The sequence below is a fragment of the Procambarus clarkii genome, chromosome 47 (genome assembly GCF_040958095.1).
Source record: "Procambarus clarkii isolate CNS0578487 chromosome 47, FALCON_Pclarkii_2.0, whole genome shotgun sequence".
NCBI lineage: Eukaryota > Metazoa > Arthropoda > Malacostraca > Decapoda > Cambaridae > Procambarus > Procambarus clarkii.
The window spans coordinates 17757265-17784880 of record NC_091196.1 but is presented as its reverse complement, the minus strand read 5'-3'; the positions used below and the strand labels follow the sequence as shown (position 1 = coordinate 17784880).

Below are 27616 nucleotides of genomic sequence, written 5' to 3'. Positions count from 1 at the left end.
TCAATACTGGCTTATTTAATAAGTGCATATGTGACATACTAATTGATTGTGAATATTTTCGTTTACCTTGAAAAGCTTCATAGAAAACACTGACCTCACCTAACCTTCTTAGTATGTTAAGATAAGCATCTTATTGCTTCTTAATTACAATTATTACTTAACCTATACCGTTGATAGGTTAAGTAATAATTGTAATTAAGAAGCAATAAGATGCTTATCTTAACATACTAAGAAGGTTAGGTGAGGTCGGTGTTTTCTATGAAGCTTTTCAAGGTAAACGAAAATATTCACAATCAATTAGCATGTCATATATGCACTTATTAAATAAGCCAATATTGACTATAAGCAAGTGCGAGAACGGGTTGGATTGCCACACATCCATACCTGCCATATTATCTTTGTTTTTCTTTAGTCTTTCCAGTTAGAACAAATCTTTTCCAATACTTCTCAGACTTCAACACTTTCCATCCTCGTAGGAATGTTCAGAAGCCTCAGTCATAGAAACATTACTACTGCATGAGCAAGTGGCAAGTTTCTAATAACCAACCTAAAGTAATTTTAATTCTTTAGCAAATATTTTGAGCATTAATATAATTCTTTAATTATAAGTGTTGATATGGGTGATTACATATATATGCCTTGCATAATTATTGTATAGACTATGGATGTACAGTTTCCGCACCGTCCAACTACGGTATAGCTATGACACACGAGATGTGTGTAGGTTCGTGTTCATTACACAGTACATTTTCAAAGTCTTGTGAACAAATGGTACATTTCCATTTATACAGAGCAATGTCAATAAAGCCAATAAATCCAATTGACACATTAAAATACACATTCTATACAATTCGAATATGCAACAGTTATATCATTCTTCATATAATTTAGAATTAAGAATAGAACTGCAATTAAGAACGTTTATTTATGAAACACTAAATAAAAATAAGATAAATGCTTTTATGTTTATTCAAACTGCCAAAATTTTGCAAAAAAAATGTTTAAGTTACATCTTTCATGCACTTTGTGCTTATTAGTTAAAATGTATATACAGTAATAAATTTTGTATATTAACACATCCAAAATGCATGTAGTGCATTTTATACACTGATTTCCCAAAATCAAAACCCTCACATATGGAGAATAAACAGCGCTAGAATTAACATAAAATTATTTGTAGCACAAGAAAAATATCTCGTCATTTTCACTCGCATGAAAATGTCTTAATTTGTTTATAGGCTTGTACTGTGATCAAGCCTCAAAGTCATGAAATGTTCTCATTCCTACACGTACTTTAAAGCAATTGTAAACTTGTAGAGCCCTTCTCACAGACATATTAAGCTCTCCATCAGTACACACTGGTGATCTTCTCACACATGGTACGCTCTCCGTCAGTACACACTGGTGGAGACCGTCTCACAGACATGGTATGCTCTCCGTCAGTACACACTGGTGGAGACCGTCTCACAAACATGGTACGCTCTCCGTTAGTACACAGTAGCCTGGTTATTACTACTTCACAGTAATTCCTGCAGACTTGTGCCGTCCATTATCACCAGTTTTCTTCATAATTAAATCAATCTTGTCTCCACATTCTGCCAATTATTTGTATAACTTGAATTCTATTAGGAACTCAAACCTTTGCACCATTTTTAATGTAGCTGCATTATCAGCTGTATATGTATAACATGAGAGTTTGTAATTATTAACTATTTGATTCTTTTACCCTCATCCTTTGGAAATTAAAAAGGAAGCATAGTATACTATGAACCCAATCTGAACTTGCTTTATTCTTCCTTGTACAGGTAATGCACATTAACAAATTAACCAAAATGTTATACAAATGAGTGCAGGAGTGAGGAAAGACAAAGAATTCTGTTACCAAGGAATATACAAATATGAACCCAACACTCAGTACTGTATTGTGTATATGACAATCAAAGTGCATGGGCAGAAGTTAACTGCTACTGTTGCTGATATACCTGAGGGCCATTGTGTCTACTTGCACTCACACCAACACCAAGCATGTGGCCACACACTCAAAGGCTTTGCAGACTATTCTGCACACACACACACACACACACAATTATCGTTTTTTTTAAATCAAAATACATTACACAAATTCATTTGCAGGAAGGTTAGATGATAAAATTAATGCAAACTTTGTTTTTTAACAAACCTGCATTGGGGTAATTTACTCAAGGTAAGAGGCTGTGTACAACTTGATAAAAGCATCTCCTCAACTAGTTTAATAATATACAGACAAATATTGATATATACAGTGTATATTCTGTATACATAATAATAAAACAAATTTAGCTAGCCCTATTTAATGCTCAGAATGCATTAACTGCCAAATAATTATTTGTAATGCATTGTTAATGATTAAAGGACACATGAATGTCACGAGGAAGTACAGTATTAATATACTTCACAGCTTTCTGTGTGCCACCTCTCTTCAAGAGAACAAAATCATACAATAACAATCAGTTTACATAAAAACTTAACAAGACTCTTATTCCTATGTCAATTTCTTAATGTTAAAATGGAAAACAAACAAGTGCAAGTGCTACTTATTTCTCATAGATCTGATGGCCCTCTTCTTGTAAACACTGACACTCCTAACTAATGGCTGGCTTACTCACCTACTAGATTTGCTCCGTACACAAAATATAATGCAACTTCCACCAATTGAATAGCATCTTAACTATTACAGTCACAATAGATACATTAATATAATCCCATAATTTGTTCTTTGTGGCAAAAGTTCTCTTTCAACAAGTTCACAAAATATGGCACATATATTTTTTTCTGGACATGACCCATATTACAAACTTAAGTACCCCTTTCAATATTGAAATTGTACACATTTCTGTACATTTACTTTGAATAGTTTGCTATTCAAATTCAATTCATAAATGTTATTCATAAATGTTCTTATAGCTGCTTTCTGCTGTGTCGGTGGGAAGGCCAAGAAGCACACTGCACCACCCGTGCAGTACTCCCACTGTCAGCATATTGGAAAACTTTCTAATTTCGGTTGTAGAAGCTAACAAACCGAGCGGATGGCTAACCAACCATAGGATCCCAGAGTACCATATAGCAGCAGTTGAAGATACAGTTGACGACCAATCTTGGTACACACGAAGGGCACAGTAATGGCGGTGAAGAAAAGAAATGATGACAGGGTTGACCAAATGCTAATACGTGAGGCATGACCACCTAACCTCTTCTGCACTGTTGCTCTCTTCTCATTATCTTTAGTGAAGAAGTTTTCTGCCAATCTGTCAATACCACATAAAGTTAATATTAGAATTTGATATCATGTAGGATTAATTGAGTTGTTTCAGTTCTGTACAGAGGAAAATTATAACTTGGCAAAAGCTTGCCTTAAGCCCTGGGATGTGTATTATACAATACTTACATTTAACACAGCATTCCCGAGATATCTTTTCCTTAAAAATACATCTTTTTCAATTCCAATAAGAAAAAACCAGCATTGAATGTAATGAAATGCCATTTTCTGGCTGAGACCCGGAGGCTCCCCGGAGCTAACCAGGCTGATATGGATATACTGTATTAGACTTTGGCGTCAGTCAGTGTGAATGGAGTTCTTAGTCCTACTAGGGACCACGAGCCAGAACCTGGCTCCCTCAGAGAGGCACGAGGAGCAATGGCCTATAGAAATGCACGTGTGATTTGGAGCGTTCTATGTCTGCCATCGACCGGGTCAGGCACCCAGAAAGGTAAGCATCCCAAAACAAACCCACTATTCTGGTCGAAACTACAACTGAAAGTCAAACGAGTGGACAGAACTCCCCAAAGACAAACGAGCATGACGTCACCACGCCCCGCTGTCTGCGCAACTCCCCCCCCTCCCCCTTCCTGAGAGGGGAAAGGGGAAGCCCCAGACCCCTGAAGCCAGCTACCAACACCCGAGTTCTCAGGCTGGATGTCAAAAACACGCAAAAAAAAAAAAAAAAAAACGCCGACCGAAGGGAGGGAGGGAGGGTTGCCTCTGGGTCTCGCCCAGAAAATGGCGTTTCATTACATTCAATGCTGGTTTTCTGGGGAAAGGCCCTTCAGCTCCCTGGAGCTACTTACCAAAAGACGAAAACAAGAGGGACTTACCCAGGAGGCGATCGGCACTCGCTCATCAACGCGAAATTGAGACAACTGGCTACAATCGCCGACCCAAAGCGACACAGGCCCGACTCTGCCCAGGAACACTGACCATGTACCGCACAGCCATGACCCTGGTCGATCGCCAAAAATCCCGCGCCCAAATGTCAGCCCAAGACATTACCGAAGATGGAAGCAAGAGCAGCAAACTTACGAACGTCGTGGGCACGGGGATAGACAGCAGGCTGGCTGAACTGAAGAACCCTGCGGATGACCTGGGAGACCCGAACCCTGGAACAGGGAAGAAGGGAAACCAGATCAACCCAGAGCGCATCCCCGGACACAGAAGCCGTGGCGCTCAAATAACGGTGGAGAGCCACATCCAGACAATACATGATGCACCCCAGGCCTGATCAACCAAGCATCAACAACCAAAGGACCCTTCCAAAAAAGCAGCCGTCTCATACTTCGCCAGAAAAGAAGGGGACGTTTGCAAATGAACAAACCTATCACCAGAGCCAAAAAAACATAAACCTCTGCACCGGAGGAGAGCATGACCAACCCAACCCCATAGAGGCCAATGCCAACAGGAAAAGAGCCATGGAGAAACAATCCTAAACCGAAGGGGCCACTACAAATCGAGGGAAAGAGAGATAAGAGCACCCTGTCCAACGACCAGGAAGGCTCAGGCAGCGCATGAGCAGGCTGGAGGTGAAACAACGCCCGAGACAGCTTGCGAAATGGTGCAAAAGTGACATCAGTGCCGAAAGCAAGCTACAGCGGCTCTGCCAGTGCCGCACGATACAAGGAGACAGTATTCGATATAAGATGACAGTCCTGAAATAGCCATGAGAGAAAAGACAAAAAATTTAACAGAAAGCAAAGTAAACCTACGAAGAGACAAAAAGAAACGGAAGGACTGCCAGTAAACTTCATACTGCAGCCGAGACGAAGTACACAGGTGGGACACCATTAACGAAGCCACCTGATCACCATACAGATGGTGATAGACTAGAGTAAAAAATATCAGACGAAGACTTGAGAAGATTGAATCGGCCACGTAATGGACCTGACCGATCTGCTGAAAGAGGGAAAATCCCTGGGTTCAGACACCGAGCAAGCAGCACCTGAAACCAAGGCTGGGCCGTCCACCAAGGGGCCAAGAGAACTACTCTCCTCTGGTAAGTCTCCAAGTGAGACAGGACCTGGAGCAACAGCTGAACCAGGGGAGGGGGGGGTTGGGGGAGAGATAACCCCACCTCAACCAGTCCTGCCAAAACACATCGACCCCAACAGCCCCGCAGTCGGGAAAGGGCGCCACATATACCAGGAGACACCTCTACCACACCAATCTGAAGAGGTCCACCTCCGGGAGCCCGTACGTCCGACAAAGCCAACTGAATGAGTCGGTGTCAACCGTCTATTCCTTGGAAAGGGGAATGAACAGAGACAGGCCATCCACCAGGACGTTGGACACCCCCCTGAACGTGAACTGCCAGGAGAGTCAAACCCTGGGACACCCGAAGCGACACGCCTTAAAGTGCCAAGGACCACATCGAACCCCCTTGGTTCAGGCAATGAACCACCGGGAAACAGTCCGAATGGACCTGGATCGTCGATCTGCGAGCGACCCGAACCCTCCTAAGTGACATCCACATCACAGTGAATTCCCACACCGTGCTGTGGACTCGACGGGAGAATGGACCCCACCACCCCTGGCCGGCCTGGTGAGCACTGGTCACTAAGCCCCAGCCAAGAGACGCCGTGTCCATGAGCACATCAAGCGAGGGCTCGGGTAGGCGTCAAGGTACTGAACCCCAAAAAAACTGAAGAGGAAGCCGGCGACGCAGCAGCCAACGCAAGGTTCCCGGAGGCCGTACCCAGCAGCCGCGAGCGAGGCAGAAGGGAATTCCTTGAATGAACCAGAACAGCAAATCAATAGACCATCACAGCAAAGTTCAAGCTCCCACAAAAACCCTCAAGCAACCACCAAATGACCCGGGAGCCCCCCAGAAACAAGTAAAGGTGGGAGCGCAGCCAAAGCAGAGACTCCGGAGGGAGAGACTAGGAAGCAGTCCAAGAGTCCCACGCAAGACCCAGCCAAGTCCGAAACTGAGAGGGAACCAGATGGGACTTCTGCCAGTTCATCAGGAACTCGAACCCGGCGAGCTTAGAAAGATCCAGATCCCTGGCAAGCAGACATGCGAATTGGCTGGGAACCCAGACCAGCCAGTCTTCGTGGTAGGCCAGCAGCACCCGAAGACCTAAGAGACGTGGACAGGCCAGCATGACCTGAGTAAGCCGCGTGAGCACGCGAGGTGTTAGGTGCAATCCGAACAGTAGACAACGAAAGCGGTAACAGAGACGCCCCAAAACAAAACCCGAGCCAATTCCTGAACCCCGGATGAATTGGGATGTGCTAATGCACATCCCAGAGGTCCAGAGACACCATCCAAGCGCCCGGCTCATCTACTCCTCCAAACCCAGTGTCCCATAATCGCAACTGTGCCACTTGCTGTACCTCTTCCCATCGACATAGTGAAGACTCCTTTTCTAGATTTAGTGACCATGATCAGTAGTAGTAGCTGTGTTGTGGCTAGTTTTAGCAATTTTCAGAGTGTTACTAAGCAGAGGTCTGCTGTGTTAGCATCTCGCTATGCTGTGCGATGTCGTAGGGGGAAATTGAGGAAAGATTCAACTTCAAGTTCAACTGTACGTGCCCACCCTGTGCATATTAGAAGATCTTCAGCTCGATGTCCATGTAGTCTTGTTGGAGGTTAGATTCCTACCCGTGGTGGCGGCGGTGCGCCTCAAGCAGCACTATCATCAACTGTTTGTGGAACAAACACTTGATACAAATGTGGGTGTTACAGGCATTTTTCCCTTATACTGACACACTAATTGCCCCTCTCAACATTAATATTTTCATCATATTTCTTTGTAATGTTGTGGATGAAATTGGCTTCAACAAACTTTTCCTTCCATGCATCCCACTTGCTTTCCACCCTTACAGGAAACAAGAACTTGCTTGCATCTCCTTGACTTAATTGCATGTCAAGCTTCCATCGATGTCTACTTGTCCTACCTCATTTGAATTTAAATAGGCTTCCTTTATCCATTTTGTGTATTTCTTGTACATAGTTCATCATATTCCCCATGTTTCTTCTTTAATGTTGAGGCTGAGTTCTCTCAACCTCTTCTTATACAACCCATCCTCAAGCCAGACTTTTTGAAGCTTTGTTGTACCTCATTTTATAAAATTTACTCTTCTCAAATGTTCTACGATCCCTTTTCTAGTATTTTGAAGGGCATGCATGTTAATGACACTAGAATAAAGTGTAGTGCTTCATATCTGCCCCCTTTCTTGAATATTGGAACTACATTTGCCTTTTTCCAGATTTCCAAAAGCTCTCCCATCTCTAGTGTAATGTTCAACAACGTAGTTAATCAGTAACACAAGATCCCTGCAGCTTCCTCCAGTAACCATGGCGATATTTAGTCTGGTCCTGCTGCGTGTTACATCCAGCTCCTCCAGGTATCTTTTTACCTCTTCTACATTAACTAATTCTGTCAAGGGTTGTTTCTGGTTGTCTGTTGTCACCCCTGCTTGGACAACAATCTCGTTCTGGTTTGAAGGCTTCCTAGAACCTCTTGTCGAGTTCTTCAAACACTTCTCTGTCATTCTCCAAGAATGTTCCTCCTTGTCCTCACAGTTTAATCACATGGTCTCGTGTCAATTTTTCTCTGAACATGACTGCAACAGCTTAGCTTGGCTTTGTTCTTGCAACAGTGTCATTTTTAAAACTGCTGCTCTGCTGCCCTCCTGATTCTTGTGTATTCATTCCTCCTGCTCTTTATTGCCTCCTAATTTGCCTCTGTACCATGTCCCTTTACTTTTTAAATGCCATTTACTTTCTTCACCAGTCAATTTCCCTGTGGTAACAATTGCCAGGTATTAGTATCTTTGCTCTGACTCTCCTTGCCACTGTGGCTTCCATGTTTATTACCTTCAGGCATGTTTCCATTCATTTACTATATTGCACACTTGACCTTCCAGTATTTAATGGGGTGTTGTAAATAACACCTACCATTATCCTCGTGGTCCTCACTGTTATCATACCTAGTATGAGGTCCTGCTGGTTGGTTACCGCCAGAAGCTCTTACCTCCACAAAGCTTCAATGTTGTTGTATTTGTAGGGTCACTTCCCCCTCCCCACTTTCCCATCATTTATCCCATTTATCCTTTCTTTTCTTACTGCCTGGTATCCTCTTGGGAGTATTGTCTCCTCTATTATGTTCATCAGTTTTGTCTCAAACTACAATTATATGAGGATGCCGTTCTGCTACTCATTCTTGTAACTCTATCTCTTTATTTGCAGTGCTATCTGCATTTGTTTACAAAATTATTATGCTATTGATTTGTACTGGGCGGCTTAGTTTCCTTCCAGGAGGTACAATAGATTCTCCCTTTAAGCTAGTCCCATTCTGATTCTGGAGGGTCACATGTGTTAGTGTTTGTCTAGTCACATATACATTCTCCCGAGCTCTTTCCTTGCCAATGTGATTAGGCCCAATTTCTTGCTGTATCCAATTACCATCCTCGTGACCTGGTCCCATTTCTTGTTCCCACCACCCCAGCTCCAGTTCCTGTCCCTCTTTCCCTTTCCCTTCACTTTTCTCCTCTATTTCTCTTGGCTTCCTGACCCACATCCCATTCAATGAACACCTTTAGTCTTGTATGTTGACTGCTGCTGCTGAATTCCTATTAATTCCTTCATGGTCATTTCTAGTTCATATATCTTCTCTTTTTCTCTCAGTTTTCTATCTTCAGAAAGTCAGAAACTGGAGCCAGAGCAATGTGACCACCAAGCATGGACATCAGTACAGAACTGACGCGATGGGCCGGCCCCCTCCTCCCCCAGGCGAGGGGGAAGGTGGGGGCAAACTAGCAGCGGGGGGGGGGGGCTAGTTTCATGAAATTTTGGTTGTTTGTTTTCAGTGTTGGGGAGTTCTTTTAGCAAGATTGAGGCTTCAGTCTTTTTAAATCATAAAATAGTTTGTTTTGACTTGCCTATCTTTCTGGGTGCTTCCCTAGTGTTGGTAAAGATGATAAACTTTACACTTAAAAGTGTTCATAGGCCATTGCTCCCTTCGCCTCTCTGAGGGGGCCAGGTCGTGGCTTGTGGTCCCGGTAGGCCAGTAGACCTCTGTGACTGATGACTCCTAGTAGTATGGCACTGAATCATTGTCACAGCTTCAGGGAGCCAATGGGGATCCACACAGAAAACTATATTAGCTCTATCTCATAAGACATCACAGAGGCTCCTTGAAAAAGCTGATGATGAAAGGTGCCATTAAATGCCACAGATATAGCTCTCCACATATTCAATTACTGAATCAACTTTTCTTATAATTCACAAAAAATTGGCATTGATACTTACTTGTCTTTCTCTATATAAAGATTTTGAAGCCAGGTCTTTAGTTGCTCCTCCTCATTTGGGACCTCCGTCATGGGGATGCGTCGAATATGAATGTGAACCTTTTTACACCTCCCCATCAGGAACTCTGACCAGAGAAACCATTGTGGTATTAACTAAGGACACATTTGTAATAGTACATTTACAGTCAATAGGTGATTATTTACACACACACAGGACAGAAGCTGGAGGAGGCAGGAGTCATACTGCAGCAAGCTCCAGGAATATAGAATTACCCAAGTATTGGGAACGGGTTGAAGGCTACAGTGGTGTCCCAGGTTACGCAAAGGTTGTGTGAATTTTAAAAGTAAATAAGATACGAGAAAGAAGTGAAAGCGAGTGAAAACTGCCGAGTTTAAAGAGTTTTTCTACAACAAACTATTGTTAGTAACAAAGATGGCCACCACCACGGGGATTGTAAACACACCAACAGATGATTGTTTCAAAGGATTCTCACTACATGATATAAGGAAAGGAGGTTTTCTTGGGGATATGCTAAAGAATTATGAAGAAAAAGTACAATTAGAAAAAGAAAATGGAGCTCTCAGCGGGGCTAGTTTCGTACTTTAAAAGGAAGTATTCTGCAGCAAGGTAAGAAAATTACTGCATTAATGGACAAGATAATAATTCAGGAGGAACAAATTCAGGAACTAGTGAAAGAAAATGAAGTATGGAAAGTGAAGAGTGATGAATTTGAAGAAATAAACAAGAAAGTTGACTCATACGGTGAACAACTCCAAGGAACCCCTTAGGGCCCACATGGAGTTAGGCAAGGATATACAAAGAGAAACTTCATTGACGACTCACATAGAGGAGGTTCATGAAGAACTAGGAAAGTACAAAGAAGAAATAAAAAGAGACGTATGTGCAAATTGTAAAAGAGAAAGAGACAATCAAGGAAGTGTGTTTGGAAGTCAAAACCAGAAATGACCAACAAGAAGCAGGAATTAAGCAAGCAGTTAGGAAAGAACTGGTAACCAACAGTAAACTAGCACAAAACACTGAAGACAGAAGTAAGTTCATAATTATCTTTAGGGGTTTTAGAAAAGGAAATTTCCACTAGGGTGGACAGAGCAGCAGCAGAGATGAAAATCAGAAAATAGTAGGTTTAAGAGAAGGCCTAAATTCAAAGGAAAATGTCTGATTTTAGGAGGATAGGAAAATGAGAATGACAAGAACCGCCCCTTAAGGGTGACAGTTAATGGAGTGAAACACGTGACGAAAGTGCTTAGAAATGCCAGATTATTGCAGTGTTGAGGATGGCAAACTTTGGTCAATAAGACAAGACCTCTCAAAGGAAAACAGAGAAAACCTGAAAATGAACCTCACTGAAGTAAAACATCTGAATGGGAATAGAAATGAAGAAAAATTATTTTTTCCTGCAAAGTGTCAGGGACTGGAAAGCTAGTGAAATGGTACATAAAAAAAGGCAACAAAATCATTAGTGGAAGGGAGAGTAAAGAACAATGGGAAAGGGAACATGTTCCTGAAAATTGTATATACCAACACAGATGGAGCGAGATAAAAAAAATATGGGAGCCGAAAGATATAATTCAGCTTAAGGTCCCAGATATTGTCGCATTAACAGAGACGAAACTTGAAGAAAATATTTTAAATGAAGCCATATTCCCAAGGGACTACTCAGTTTGGAGACTTTTTTTTTTAGATATATACAAGAGTTGTTACATTCTTGTACAGCCACTAGTACGCGTAGCGTTTCGGGCAAGTCCTTAATCCTATGGTCCCTGGAATACGATCCCCTGCCGCGAAGAATCGTTTTTTCATCCAAGTACACATTTTACTGTTGCGTTAAACAGAGGCTACAGTTAAGGAATTGCGCCCAGTAAATCCTCCCCGGCCAGGATACGAACCCATGACATAGTGCTCACATGACAGGAAAACTAGGAATATGGGAGGAGTGGCTGTACTGGTGAAAGAACACCTGAAGGTAAGAGTTAATACTTGACAACCATCGAGAAGTTGACATAATGGCATTGCAGGTCTGGAATCGGGATGATAAACTGACAATTCTAAATGCCTACAGCCCACCAGCAAGCAACACATGGACTAAGGAAGAACTGGATGACAAACAAAAGGGCCTCATAATGGTCATGAGAGAGAGTATAGTACAAGCGGATAAAGATAAATCATGATTGCTGGTACTGGGGGACTTCAACTTTAAAGCAATAGACTGGGAGGCCTATGAAACAAGAATGGATGACATTTGGACAGGCAGATTTGTAAACCTCATTTTAGGAACATTCATGTATCAACACATCAAGCAGGCCACAAGAATGAGGGAAGGGGATGTTCCGCAGTACTGGATCTAATATTCACCAGGAAGGAAGGAAGAAGAGATATTTGACATCCAGTACCTTCCTCACTTAGGAAAGAAAGATCATGTCCAGTTGGACATTAAATATGCTTTGAGATACAATCTAGGAGACAATGGGGACATTGAAACAGTTGTTAGACTATTTCAGGAGAGGACATTATGGGGAACTTAGAAAATATTTTAATGAGTGTAATTGGACAGACTTGTTGCTAGGCAAGGAAGTAAATGAGATGTATGCCAAATTTTGTGAAATATATGAAGACACACAAACATTCACACCAAAACAGAGATGCAGGACCAGAAAACAGGATTGGTTCGACAGAAATTGTGCAAGGGCCACAGACCAAAAGACACAAAAATGGAATCAATATAGGAAGAGGTCAAACCCTCAAACACTCTAGCAATACAAAGATGCAAGAAACAACTACCTGGCAGTGAGGAGAGGAAGACAAATTTTGAAAAAGGAATAGCGGACAAATGTAAAACAGAACCAGGTCTATTCTATAAATTCATAAACAACAAATTGCAAGTAAAGGATAATATTCAGAGGTTGAAAATGAGAAAAAGATTCATGGAAAATGAAAAGAAAATGTGTGAAACATTAAACGAGAAGTTCCAAAGTGTTAGTACAAAATGAAATTTTCAGGGAACCAGACACTAAGAATTCCAGAGAACAACATAGAGCACATAGAGGTGTCTTGAGACAAAGTGGAAAAATGCTCAAGGAGCTAAGTAAGAACAAAGCAGTTGGTCCAGATGAGTTTCACCATGGGTTCTGAGAGAATGTGCACTCAAACTCATCATTCTACTTCAATTGATTTTTCAGGCATCACTGTGTACAGGAGTCGTAGCAGATGTGTGGAAAAAGGCTAACATGGATGAAAAAGGCTAAAATAGTTGCAATCTACAAAAGTGGCAGTAGGGAAGACCCCCTGAATTATAGACCTCTATTGTTTACAAGTGTAATAGTCAAAATATTGGAAAAATAATTAAAACTAAATGGGTAAACACCTGGGAGAAAAAGATATAATATCAGACCGTCAGTTGATCTGGAAGATCGTGTGTAACGAATTAAATCAGTCTATATGATTGAGCTACATAGATTTTACAGGAAAGAGATTGATTAACTGTATCTCTCTAGACCTAAAAAAAAAAAAAAAAAAAAAAAGGGCTTTCGACAGAGTTCCACATAAGAGGTCGTTCTGAAAACTGGAACATATTGGAGGGGTGACAGGTAAGCTTTTAACATGGATGAAAAATTTTCTACCCGATAGAAAAATGAGAGCTGTAATCAGAGGAAATGTATCGAACTGGAGAAATGTCACAAGTAGAGTACCACAGGGTTCAGTTCTTGCACCGGTAATGTTCATTGTCTACATAAACGATCTACCAGATGGAATACAGAATTATATGAACATGTTGATGCTAAGATAATAGGGAAAATAAAGATAATTGTCATGCCCTTCAAGATGACCTGGACAAAATAAGTATATGGAGCACCACTCGGTAAATGGAATTTAATGTAAATATATGCCATGTTCTGAAATGTGGAATAGGAGAACATAGACCCCACACAACCTATAAATTATGTGAGAAATCTTTAAATAAATCTGATAAAGATAAAGACTAAGGGTGGTTCTAGATAGAAAACTATCACCTGAGGATCACATAAAGAACATTGTGAGGGGGGGGGGGCGGCCTATGCTACACTTTCTAACTTCAAAATTGCTTTTAAATAAATGTACGCCAAAATATTAAAGAAATTGTTCACAACGTTTTAGGCCGCAGCTAGAATATGCAGCGGTTGTGTGGTGCCCGTATCTTAAGAAGCACATCAACAAACTGGAAAAGGTGCAAAGACATGCTACTAAGTGGCTCCCAGAACTGAAGAATAAGAGCTATGAGGAGAGGTTAGAGGCATTAAATATGTCAAAACTAGAAGATAGAAGAAAAAAAAGAGGCAATATTTATTTAAGAGGCGAGAGCAAACAAATTTTAATCATCAGAATTAAATTATTTATATATTTGTTGACCAGACCACACACTAGAAGGTGAAGGGACGACGACGTTTCGGTCCGTCATGGACCATTCTCAAGTCGATTGACAATCAACTTGAGAATGGTCCAGGACGAACCGAAACGTCATCGTCCCTTCACCTTCTAGTGTGTGGTCTGGTCAACATACTTCAGCCACGTTATTGTGACGCATCGCCTGCATATTTCTATATTTATTTCTTCTTGTGCACCAGGATGTTGTGTCATATAAACAGAGGCACAACCCAAGGGTTAAGTAAATGTAAATCAGTGATGAAAACGGAAAGGAAATGTGGGAGAGCGGTAAAGATGAAGATTAATAAAGTATAAAACAATATAAAGCCTGTCACAAGCAAAGTGGACAAACAATGTGACAATATAATTGGAAAAGCTGTGGAGTCAATGCTCAAAATTATTTGATATTATGATGATTAATATTCTACCAGCACATTCACCTTCATCACCTTCAGTGATTAAGTGCTTAATTCCACACTAGTTTCTCTATCAGCTATCTCACCCTGTCAGAGTGAAAGAGACAAATGTATGTGAATGCATGTGTTTATATATGTATGTATATATGTATATGTACGTATATGTGTGTGTTTGTATATGTATGTGTATAAAGTACATATGGAAGCTGATCAGAATTACATTTCATCTTTGTAAATGCACATTAATGACACTTCGAACACTTTATGTAGGGCATACGTAAATCTGTGTATCTACGTATTTACGTATGTAGGATAGCTTAGCATTTTAAAAGCGCCGAATCACCTTCTGTGGTTGATTGTTCAATAAATCCCTGAACTATATGTTTAACAGATCTCTAACCCTGTCCATGCAGGACAGAAGAAAATGTATATATGCTGGTTAGAATTGTAAATGTATGGCCACATCTGTGGTAGAAAATAATATAAAAAAAAAAATCATTAAATACAGTACTGTAATAATAACAAAAATCTATGATGAGTTGGCCAATTTCAAAGAATTTTTCCACTCGGGAACCATAGCAAATAATAAACAATCATTAACAAATCAATAACTAACAAAATAATAAGCACTTGATAATGCTGTGCTGGATGTTGACTATACAAGACTTGCTCTATCACAATTTTAACAAAAATATATTGTACACTGTAACTACAATCACTTTAAAAAATGACATCCAGTCTACACACACGGTCACTCTCCCACTCGGCCGAGACTTTACCTATTAACTGTGGTGCATTTCCTCTAACGCCATCCTGGCTCACACACCCTTCATAGAACACGGAGACATCATAAAGAGCATCAAATTTAGCATGCAGATGTTCAGCTACAAGCCACGTGCCTTTAACCTTAGGGACGAGATGGTGCTTCAAGACCTGCCGACAAGTGAAAGGTATTGAGAAAATGTGCTGTTAAGATGTAACAATGCTTCTCTTCTCACAGTCGCACACAATCAAAGTATTATGTACACTATACCACACACAATCCTCTCAGCTGGCTTGGTAATGAATATTTACTACAGGAGAATATAAACAAACTCAATAATACAAGAAATCATTTGCTAGAGAGAAATCTGTCCCAATAGTTGCTGAAAAACATTTGCCAGTGTCTATGAAAGATGGTCTGTCTGGGAAATCATTAAATATTCATATTAAATACGTATTAATGCCCTACCCTTCCCAGCAACGTCTGGAAGGATAATTAAGTACAATAGTCCATTTAAAAACACTTACCAAATCTTCGGGAAAGTTGGGACACCATTATGAAACATATGGAAGATACAAGCTTGTTCCCAGGGGTTAGCTTTCCGGGCCTACTGCAATATGACCACCAGTGACATATTTGTTAACTAATGGCAGACACAGCTTCCCACAACCTCCAAATAACCCTAGTTCACTTCTAGTTCTCTTCATTAAAACTAACAGTCAAGAAATTAGTTAGATAACATATTGTGAATATAACTTTGCTGACAACAGCCCATCCTCCTAAGGTTTCCCATCACCAAGAAAACGGTCAATTTAAAGTGTCGTCTTTACATAACTGAAAGTGTAGGGTTTTCAACCAAGGTGGTTACAACAAGAAAGAAATTAATTCATGAAGACACCACAGTATTCACAAATGAGGCAATTTTATTAAAGAGGAAACTTCTGCATGTAACAATACAGAATTTTTTCTGTAGAGCAGAAAACTGCTACCCTCTTGCTACCCTCAAGGTAGCAACATGATGAAGGGAGAGATTGAAGGGAGCAGCAGCAAGGAGGTGGCACAGGGAGAAAGAAGGAAGGCACTACCTGGCAAACTCTGATACCCAGTTGATCCTGGAAAGGCTTTGAATTTGATGCAAATGCACTTGGTGCCTCTACAGGTTGCACTTCAATGCCTGTCATCAGTATTGTACCAAGAAATAAAAATGGGTAGACTCAAAATTATCACAAATCACTGAATCCTGCTTTAAATATGATAAAAAAAATTTACACCCTAATTATTTTTGTCTAATGCTGTGACCATCTACAAAGACTCCTTAAAAATGGAATTGTGCCAATATTATTTTCCGAGCTCTATGGCTGCATCTACTTTTTTATATTCCTCTCTCAATACAACACCTATCTAAATAATAAATTACTAAACACTGCTGTACTGTCAAATCCGAGCCACAAATGTATCGTACATTACAACATTTGTACACGCATCAATGATGTTGAGAATAAACATTACCTTTCATTCCTTGGAGTGCTGCAAGCAATGAAAAATGTTTGGAAGGTGCAAAAAGATAAAAATACAAAGTAAAAAGTGCATTAACACAAAAATCACGTCCAGTTCGTGAGTAGTAAACCAAGCAAATGCATTCTGTGACCTTATTTACTAAATATATATCTTGTGATTAGTGAATTTCACAAATAAGAGGAAAGGGAAGGAGAAAAATGAAGGGGGGGGGGAGGTTGGTAGAAAAGGAAGTATGCGAGAGGGATAAAAACAAGAGGAAAATTAAGGCAGCTTGGGAGTAAAATTGGGAGAGAAAGAGACAAAGAGAAAAAAAAACAGCGTTGAATGTAATGAAACACCATTTTCTGGGTGAGCCCCTGAGGCTCCCTGGAATATCTGGCTGATATGTGATATATTAGACCGGGGCATCAGTCAATGGAGTTCAGACTACCAGAGACCACGAGCCAGAACTTGGCCCCCCCCCCCCCTCAGAGAGGTAAAGGGAGCAATGGCTTATAGAAACCCCCCCATATGGTTAGGGACATTCCATGTCTGCCATTGACCAGGGTTGGCCCCCAAAAAGGTAGGCATAACAAAACAAACCCCACGTGGTAAGAAAAAGTGACCGAAAACCCAACAGGGAGGCAGAACTCCCCCTACAACAACTTAAGAAAACAAGCTAACAAGCAAACGTCACACCTCATTGCTACATCACCAGTCTGTGCAGCTCCCTCCCCCCCTGGACCCCCCCCACTCTGGCTACCCAAGCCATCCAGTTCGGAGGTTGAACATAAAAAAAGAAAAACGGAACTGCCGACCGGAGAGAGGGAGGGTTGCCAGGAAAATGCCCAGAAAATAGCATTTCATTACATTCAAAACTGGTTTTCTGAGGGAAGCCTTTATTGTTCCCTGGAGCTACATCACCAAAGATAAGAAAAATAGGGACTTACTCGGGAGCCGGAGGACACTCACTCAACTCGAATTTCGAGACAACTGGCTAAAACCTGCGACCCAAAGCCACACATGTATGACTAGGACCAGGAATGTTGACGAGATAATGCGCAGCCAGAACCCTGTTCGACCTCAAAAATCTCCGCACCCGAATGTCAGCCCAGGACGTATTGCTGAAGACAGCAGACAAACAAATAAGCTTTCTAACGCCATGGATACCTGGATAGACTGCCCATGGTGTCTATCCAGGTGTCTATCCAGTGGCGTCTATCCAGTGGGTAACCCTTAATAACCTGGAAGACCCGAGCCTTGAAACAGGGAACGAGGGAAACCAGATCAACCCAAAGCACATCCCTGGCACAGAAGCCGAGGCATGCAGGTGACGGTGAAGAGCCTGAAACAGCCAAGAGAGAAAGGAAAAAACAACCCGATCAGAAATAGAGGACAACCTACGAAGAGAAAGAAAATGGTGGAAAGAACACAAGAAAACCTCATACAGTTGCTGAGAAGAAGCCCGCAGGTGGGACACCATCAACGAAGCCACCTGATCATCATACAAATGATGATAGACCCGCGTCAAAATGACCAGACACGAAGAGCGGAAGAGAAGACCAAATCATCCAGGTACCTGACAGAACCGATCAGCTGAAAGAGGCGGAGCCACGGAAAACCTCTTAGGTTTGGATACCAAGCAAGCAGCGCCTGAAACCAAGGCAGGGCCAGCCACCAAGAGGCCAACAGACCTACTCTCCCCTGGTAGGGTCTCCAACCGGGCCAGGACCCGAAGTAACAGCTGGACCGGAGAGGAAGAGATACAGGTAACCCCACCTCGAAAAGTCCTGGTGAAAGGCATCCACTGCAATGGCTTCACAGTCGGGAGAAGGGTGCCACATATATCGGGAGACGCATGAGACCACGCCGACGTGTGGAGGTCCACCTTCTGGCGCCCGAACGTCCAGCAGAGCCAACTGAAGGAGTCAGCGTCGACTGTCCATTCCGTGGACAGGGAAATAAACAGAGACCGGCTGTACCCCAGGACGTTGGACACTCCCTGGATATGAACCGCATGGAAAGCCAAACCCCAAGAATCAAACAGACGAGTCATACGAAACGACCAGCCCCAAAGAGCCAAGAACCAAAGAGAATCACCAAAATAGACAATGAACCACCAGAGAACAGTCTGAATGGAGCCAGATCATGGAACCCCAAGCGACTCGAAACCTCTGAAGCGACAGCCAAACCACCATGAACTTCCGCACCATGCTGTGAGCCCAACAGAAGGACGGACCCCATCACCCTTAGCTGGCCAGGTGATCGCTTGTCACAAAGCCCAGCCAAGAGACGAGGCATCCACGAACACATCCAGTAACCAAGAAATCCAGACAAGCATATGCCATAAGTGTAGGAACAGTGATATAATGCAAAAATCTCAAAACAAGAAATTGAGGCCTAAGGAGACATCTGACTGCCAGCACCGTCACATTCAATAACTGAATGGTGGGTAGCCAGCTCCCCCTTACCCCGTGGGGATGGGGGTGCTGCTAACGAGTGGGGGGGTTAGTTGAATGAAATGTTGCTCGTTTGTTTTCTTTATGGGGGAGTTCTTTTGCATTTTTAAGGACGTAGGTCACACTTTTCAACCAGACAGTGGCCTATTTTGTTTTGCCTACCTTTCTGACTGCCTTTCCTGGTCGATGGCAAGTATAATGTACTGTACTTTAAATGTAAAGGGCTCATTGCTCCCTGCACCTCTCTGAGGTGGGGGGGGGGGGCAGGTTCTGGCTCTTATCCCCGGGTAGGCAACAAGAACTCTGCGACTGATAGCCCCAAATAGGATAGCACTATATCAGTGGGATACCTTCAGGGAGCCAACGGGGCTCCCCACACAAATAATCAATAATAAAAATGGAGATAAGCCAAACATAGTAATTTATAAATCATAAATATACATTATTGCAGTTTTATACAATGCATGCATTTTAAGTAAATACCCAATTATAAGGGAGATCATCTCAAGTCAAGTTAATAACAGAAGATTCCAAATCACCCCATTTAAGTATTAATATTTTAATCATCCCAAAGGTAGTCTCCAAATTCCATTATTACAAATCAGATTTCCATGCCAAAGTAAGTCCAACAAACCCCACAAGACGGGTTATAATTAACAATGAACCAAAGGCCACGCATCAGAGACGGGACAATATAAGACAGCTACTGATGGAAATCACATTTATACAAACAATATCAAATTGTTTAGCCCAACATTAAGCATTGCACATTATGAAAACACTAATATTATAAACAAATTTAAAGATAATTTCAGTAGTAGTTTGTACAGCAAATCACTTCAGTTACTCTAACGTCAAAAATTACAAAATTCTACGCTCAACTGATTATCTACGATGCAACACCGATCCCCCCGTGAAGAAAACTATGAATCCTACCAACAAGCTCACCATTGCAAATTTCAATGACAAGCTCAGTGTTATGAATCCCAACAAGCAGTTCAGCGTACTGAGAAAACACAATTACAAAATTTAAGAATCAATCAAGTGAAATTTCATCAATATGTAAACGTGACAGCTTTGTGAGAATTGTATTATCAAGAATTTTTTTAGCAAAATATTTAAGGCAACTCTTTGTGTGTACAAATTATAGCTTAACTTTAGATAAAAAATTCAGTTGTTTTAAATCCCATTACATTTCATATATAAAATAGAATACTGTACAGTACTATATACAGTAATTTTATATAACAAAATTCTCACATGCAAAAACCAGCATTGAATGTAATGAAATGCCATTTTCTGGGTGAGCCCTGGAGGCTCCCTGAAGCTATTAAACTGACATGTGCCATATTAGTTTGGTGCCAGCAGTCCTTGGAGTTTGAGTGCCTACCTGGGGCCACGAACCAGAACCTGGCTCCTCAGAGAGGCGCAGGGAGCAATGGCCATACTAGCTCTCTACATTTAGAGTTTGTCATTTCTGCCGTCAACTGGGAAAGGCACCCAGAAAGGTAGGTGAACAATTACATACCTCTAACTGGTCAACATTGCAACCCACATCCAAGCAGGCCTAGAACCCCCCCCCCCCCCAATAGAAAATAGTGAATCAAGCAACATGTCATCTAAATAGCACACCTGCTCATTAGTGCCTCACCCTACTTTAAGAGAATGTTGAAAACTGCCAACCGGAGGGAAGGAAGGTGTCAGGGAGCCTCCGAGGCTCATCCAGAAAATGGCATTTCATTACATTCAATGCTAGTTTTCTGAGGGGAACTCCGTCGGCTCCCTGAAGCTATCTACCCACAGGCAAGTAAAAACAGGGACCTACTCGGGAGGCGACAGCAACGCAGGACTCACGAAGACGAGACAACTGGCTGCGACAGATGTCCTGAGGCAACACAAGGCCACAGAGGGCCCAAGATGTTAACAAGATGTCCGACGGCCAAGACCCTGTTCTATTTCCATTACTTTTCGGCCCAAATATCGACCAAAGACAACAGCAAGAGCTGCATACTTCTGCACATTATGGGCATGGAGGTAAACTGCAGGCTGGCTATAACCCTACGGTCAACCTGAGATATAAGGCCTGGAACAGGGAACCAGGGAAATTGGGTCGCAGGTAGCAACATAAAGCCACAACTGGACACAAGACATGACGCACCCACGGCCTAACCAACCAAGCATTAACAACCCAAGGTTCCCTCTGGAAACCAGCCGTTTCATACTTCACCAGAAAATAAGGCTGTAAATGAACAAAACGACTCCCAGGGTCAAAAGAGCAGAAACCCATACCTGAGAAGAGCATGAATTTTATCCACCCGACATCCAGAGGCTAAAGCAAAAAAAAAAAAAAAAAAAAAAAAAAAAGCCTTGAGAAAACAATCCTAGACCGAAGGGACCACCACAAACCGAGGAGAAGAGAGAAACAAGAGAACCCATTCCAAAGACCAAGAAGGCTCGGGAGGCACAAGAGCAGGCCGGAGGTGAAAAAATGCACGAGAGCTTGCGGAATGGAGCGTAAATGACATCTACCCTGAATGCAAGCTGGAGCGGCTCCACCAGCGCCGCACGATAAGAAGCGACAGGATTCGGATAAGATGCCGGACCTGAGAGAGCCAAGCAATAAAAGGACAAAACAACTGGAATGGACACTGACTAAATTGTACAAAGAGGAAAGGAAAGGAAAGGAAAGACCGCCAGGTGACTTCATACTGTCGCTGAGAGGAAGACCGCAGGTGGGACACCATCAACAAAACCACTTGATAACCATACAAATGGCGATACACCCGCATCAAAAAAATAAGTAAATAAAAAAAAAAAAGGCGCAAAGTGCGGAAGAGTAAGTCAAACCAGCGAGGTACCTCACTGGGCCGATGTGCAGAAAGAGGCGGAGCCATGGAAAAAAACCCAGGTTCGGACACCATGCAAGCAGTGTCTGAAACCAAGGCTGGGCTGCTCACCATGGGGCCAGGAGAACCAGTCCCCCAATACCGTGCCAGAACCTGAAACAACAGCTGGACCGGGGGATGAAGGTACAGGAACCCCCACCTCCACTAGCCCTTCCGGAAAGCATCCACTGTGAACACATCACAGTTGAGAAATGGCACCACATATATGGGAAGGCACCTGGACCAAGCCAATACGAAGAGGTCCACCGTCGGGCGCCCAAAAGAGGCAGCATCAACCGTCCACTCCGTGGAAAGAGGAATGAGGCGAGACAGGCCCCTGAATGTGAACACCACGGAGAGCTAAACGTGAGAACTCGGCAAAAGAGCTACCCGAAGCAACCAGCCTCAGAGCCATGGACCACAAGAAACTGCAGAGAACTCGGCACAATCCACAGACCTACATGCCCCTAAGCAGAGCAGACATACACCAAACAAAGATGTCACTCAAAAAGGGAACAACAGAAACACCAGGAAGAACAATAGTGCAAGACGGAAGCGAAAAACGCCTCCAAAAGGCGATTGCAAACCACCCAGCTGTTAACTGTAAACAAGACACACAGCGCCACCAAGCGACCAGCAAGGAAGCGCCCTAAGGAGGCAAAATGGCCACCAAAACAAACAATGAAACTGCTGAAAAACATTCCAGCCAAAAATGGACAAGCCCGATGCTTAAACATGCCAGAAAATGTGGTAAAGCCAAAGCAGAAGAGTAGGAGGGTACCCCAGGCCTTCCAACAAGAACCCCTACCCAGAAGGCACAAAGGCCCCAGGCACAATCAACAGGAGCCCAAGCACTCCAAGTGGGCTCCCCCCTCCTCCCGTGCCCCGGGAACCCCAACACAGACCCTGGGGCAGAGCCCACATCCACGCCCACCTTCCTTGAAGAAAAGGCAGAGTCCAAGGGAAAAGCTTCAAAGAGAGAAGTCTGGTGGGCCGACTCCAAAGCTTCAGCAAGGAAATCGAGCTCAACCTCCATGCCTGAGTCGGAAGGGGTAACCCTCGAAAAACCGAAACCAAGCCTCATTACCAGCTAAAGCCCGCGGGGGTGGGAGCAGTGCGAAAATGCGAACATCACCCACCTGGGAAGAAAGCAAGGGCGCAGACAGAACCAAGGTTGAAGTCACCCCCCCCCCACTAAATCGTGGTCCCTAAAATCCAAACAGGGCAGCTCTGGGGCTTCCTACAGGGCAACCAACCTGACCCAATGCAACACAGAAGACCTAGCATACAACCAAGCAGCCGCCTGACCCTTAACATCCTCAGATGAGGAATGAGTAAATTGAATAACAAGCGAGGAACATGTCCTGCGAGACTCAAGGTCGTAGGTGTCACCAAACTAACAGGCAGCATGAGGGCGGCAGGATGGATGATCATCACCACGAGGCAAAGGTAACGAACACCCCTCAGCATCGCACAAGGTGAGACAGGACTCGGATGACACGTCCACGGTACCCCCCACCCCCGAGCCCTACTGGGATTTCCAGCGCCCGCAGGGTACATAAGCTCTACGGGTACCTTGAGGTGCTTCTAGACACTACTCTAGTGTCTAGGCCCTAGTGTCTGGGTAGCCCAGACACTAGGGCCAATTAAGTCGGAAAGCCCTGTCTGCTGCAGGCAAACTGGCAACCGGTGTCGATGTGAAACCTCAGGGCAAAAGAGCAGGACTACCAAACACAACCTAGGCGAACCTAATGGGAAGCTGGTTACCTGGTTGATACCTGGTTGATGGGGTTCTGGGAGTTCTTCTACTCCCCAAGCCCGGCCCGAGGCCAGGCTCGACTTGTGAGAGTTTGGTCCACCAGGCTGTTGCTTGGAGCGGCCCGCAGGCCCACATACCCACCACAGCCCGGTTGGTCCGGCACTCCTTGGAGGAATAAATCTAGTTTCCTCTTGAAAATGTCCACGGTTGTTCCGGCAATATTTCTAATATAAGCTAGGCAGACCACCTCCGCCAAAGGAAATGATAATGTGCTAAAAATAAATAAATAAAAAGAACCCCGAAGCATCATACACAGCCTAACTGATCCCCAGAGAAACCTCGGCCGCCGCTGAATGCAAGCTGCGCCAGCCGCAGTGTGCCCCACCCAGCACAAACCCACTCCCAACCCGGGGCAAAACAGGAAGCCCTGAACCCCCGGCGAACACCAAGGGCGAGAACACCAATAAGCAATGAAGGCCTCAAACAGGAGTGAGACCCAAACAACCCAGGGAAGATAACCCCTGAATCGCAAGGGAAGTACTTACCGGGCACCTAGGGAAGGGAACCCCCTAGGCGCATGCAGCCCAGTAGACTTATAGGAACACCTGGCCACCACACAGAGCCGGCAAAGCCACAAATGCAAAGCCAAACAAAAGCTTAAAGCTTGAGGCCAGAGAAGACTTCCAACACCTGGCACATCAGTCAACAAACTAAGGATGGTGCGGCCTGCTCGCCTAAGCGGGGTCACCCCCCTCCCCACTGTCGGGAGAGGGTGAGGCGCTAACGAGCGGGCGCGCTAGTTGGATGACGTGTTGCTCGTTTCATTTTTTTTTATTAGGGGGAGTTCTGGACCTCTGTTTGGACGTAGGTAGCAATTTTAACCAGTTAGAGGTTTGTAATGGTTCACCTACCTTTTTGGGTGCCTTCCCCAGTCGATGACAAAAATGACAAACTCTAAATGTAGAGCTCATATGGCCATTACTCCCTGCACCTCTCTGAGGGGCCAGGTTCTGGCTCGTGGCCCCTGGCAGGCACTCGAACTCTAAGGACTGATGGCACCAAACTAATATTGCACATACAAGTTTGATAGCTTCAGGAACTGATGGGGCTCCCCTCAGAAAATAGTTACTATCTATAGATCAAAAACGTTTTCCTTTGACACACGTGAAATAAGGAGCTAAAAACACCAGCATCCCATGTGCTAAGACACCAGCATCCCATGTGCCAAGAAACCAGCATCCCATGTGCCAAGACACCAGCATCCCATGTGCCAAGAAACCAGCATCCCATGTGCTAAGACACCAGCATCCCATGTGCTAAGACACCTATCCCATTGTTACAAGCAATAATTATAAATCTAATAATCCTTACAAGTTGATTTTGTTTCTTCCTACCCGAGCCATCATGACCATCCATCACAGCTGCTTCCTCTGAGGGTCTCTACAAAATAAATGTGCTTTGGTGCTTAGAAAAAAATAATAAAAGAATGGTCAGTATAAAAAAATGTAATATTTGCCATTCTAAGTGTGATTCTAACCAAGAATTTTAACCAGTTAAGACATATCTAGGCATCTCGCTCAACTCAAGAAGTCTGCCATCTCTCACACAGATGAGGCGGACAAGTACAGTTGAGGAAACTAGAACTGGGAGGCACATGGACATTGGAAATACAAGCTAGAGTTGTAAGTAGTACTTTACCTGTATGCAGAGAGTGGTAATCAAGTTAAATGAACTAACAGTAAAGGTAGTGTAATCACCTCCAGCCACATCTTTTAGAGTAGGCATGATCGACCATTCAAATGTCATGCCTAACAAATGCACCAGGCGCCCAATAATACTCACATGTACACATACACGTGTGCACTCACACCCATACAAACGCACACAATTTTGAAAACAAAAAGACATAGGTAAAATTGTATCAAGATATCAAAAAAACTTTTGCGAATAGTGTGGAAGATGGATGGTATGAACTAAATGAGAGATTAGTGTATGCCAACACCACTGGATGCTTCAGTACTCTATATCACACATTACAGGGAGGATATCACACTATGAACTTTGCTCTCACACTATAGCTACACTAAATCAAATCCATCAATCCATTAAATCGATCAACACACACAGGTTACTTCACTTTTGTTTAGATATATGATGAAACCAATTATTTAGCCATATAAACAAAAGTTTACACACCTTCAAGTTATTATCTCTTGCAAACTGTTCGGACTTCTCAATGACCTTGGGTGTCGCAGGATAATATCGTGTACCTTCTGGAAAGATCACCAGCCAAGTCTGGAAATCAAGATTTGCCCATTTAAAAAGCACATACAACAAAATTACAGAATATACATTGATTCAAGAACTATTTTTAAGTGGTAAAACCTATTTTTCAGTTTTATCCAGAGTCAAAAAACCCAATTTTGAAAACTATTTTCTAGGGAATCCCCTTAAGGTTCCCTTTAGCCATTTCACCGAGATTGTTCCCAACTACTAGGTCACATCAGCCAGTTTTTTTTTCTTTTTTTTTTTTTATTCAACCACAGACGTGGCCACACACATACAATGCTTACCAGCATATATACATTTTCTTCTGTCCTCCATGGACAGGGTGAGAGATCTGTTAAACATATAGTTCAGGGATTTATTGAACAATCAACCACAGAAGGTGATTGTATAGTGCTTTTAAAATGCTAATCTAACCTACAGACATAAATACATAGATACACAGAGTTACGTCTGCCCTACATAAAGTGGTCGATGTGTTCTTTACATAGTGTCATTAATGTGCATTTACAAAAGGTGAAATGTAATTCTGATTAGGTTCCACATATACTTTATATACACATACATATACATATGCACACATATACATATATACGTACTACTATATTTTGGTAGCAGTTTTTCTTGTAAACATATGTTGTTGAATATGACCGAAAGGGTAAGATTAATAATTCTAATACGAATCTTCTTAATATTTCTTACATTTTTCTTCACTGTCGAGGATAATTGAAAAATTAACCCTCCATAAATTCATTTTGGAGAGTTAATTGTTAATCGTCATTGTTAATCGCCTAGAAAGAAACGTTGTCTTGCCTATATACCGAGATCTTTGGGGGTTACAGTCCCCAAGTGGGCATGTGAAGGCATAGACGATGTTGGTTTCCTTCAAGGCGTTCTGTTTGGTGTCTGGGGAGTTTTTCCATGAGTAGATTGGCCGTTTTTTGGTTTTTGTAGTAAATTGTCAATTGCATTTTCTGATTTTTGTCTGTAGGGATAACGTTCCTATTACAGTAATAATATCTTTCAGGACACTTTCCTCTGTTTTATGAGCTGTCGAAAAGAAGTTCCTGTAAAACAGTCTAATAGGCAGGTACAAGTGTTATGTTAGTTGACTCTTCTGAGGTTGCATGGCGTTTCACCTTTCTTTTTATGACGTCTTCAACATAACCGTTAGAGAAGCCATTGTTGACTAGGACCTGCCTTACCATACAGAGTTCTTCATCGACTTGCTTCCATGCCGAGCTGTGACCAAGAGCCCGGTCGCCGTAAGCGTTGACAACACTCCTCTTGTACCTTTCTGAGCAGTCACTATTGGCATTGAGGCACATTCCTATGTTTGCTTCCTTAGTGTAGACTGCAGTGTGCAAACCTCCATTCCTTTCCGTGACTGTTACATCTAGAAAGGGCAGCTTCCCATCATTCTCCATCTCGTAAGTGAAACTTAACACTGAATTCTGCTCGAATGCCTCCTTCAGCTGTACTCCTCTTGACATACCAGAAAACATACTAAGAAAGCTACTCCAAGCTTGCACTAAAGAAGCACCCTTCTTGAGTCCAGATGGGCACATG

General features: G+C 42.8%; 1 protein-coding gene across 4 annotated transcripts in view; it reads right to left on the bottom strand.

The window, feature by feature from the left end:
- Positions 1 to 953: 953 nt before the first annotated feature.
- LOC123762885 (1-acyl-sn-glycerol-3-phosphate acyltransferase epsilon) overlaps positions 954 to 27616 on the bottom strand; it is a 43984-nt gene continuing 17321 nt past the window's right edge. For 2 of the 4 annotated variants that reach the window (XM_045749620.2, XM_045749621.2), the window contains exons 5-9: positions 25958 to 26056; positions 25133 to 25201; positions 15178 to 15331; positions 9564 to 9687; positions 954 to 3284 (exon numbers count right to left, since the gene is read on the bottom strand). In XM_045749620.2, coding sequence (XP_045605576.1) covers positions 3050 to 3284; positions 9564 to 9687; positions 15178 to 15331; positions 25133 to 25201; positions 25958 to 26056 — 681 coding nt within the window. In that variant the 3' untranslated portion in view covers positions 954 to 3049. The remainder of the gene's footprint in view (positions 3285 to 9563; positions 9688 to 15177; positions 15332 to 25132; positions 25202 to 25957; positions 26057 to 27616) is intronic. The other 2 variants (XM_045749622.2, XM_069302008.1) reach the window with 1 other exon arrangement.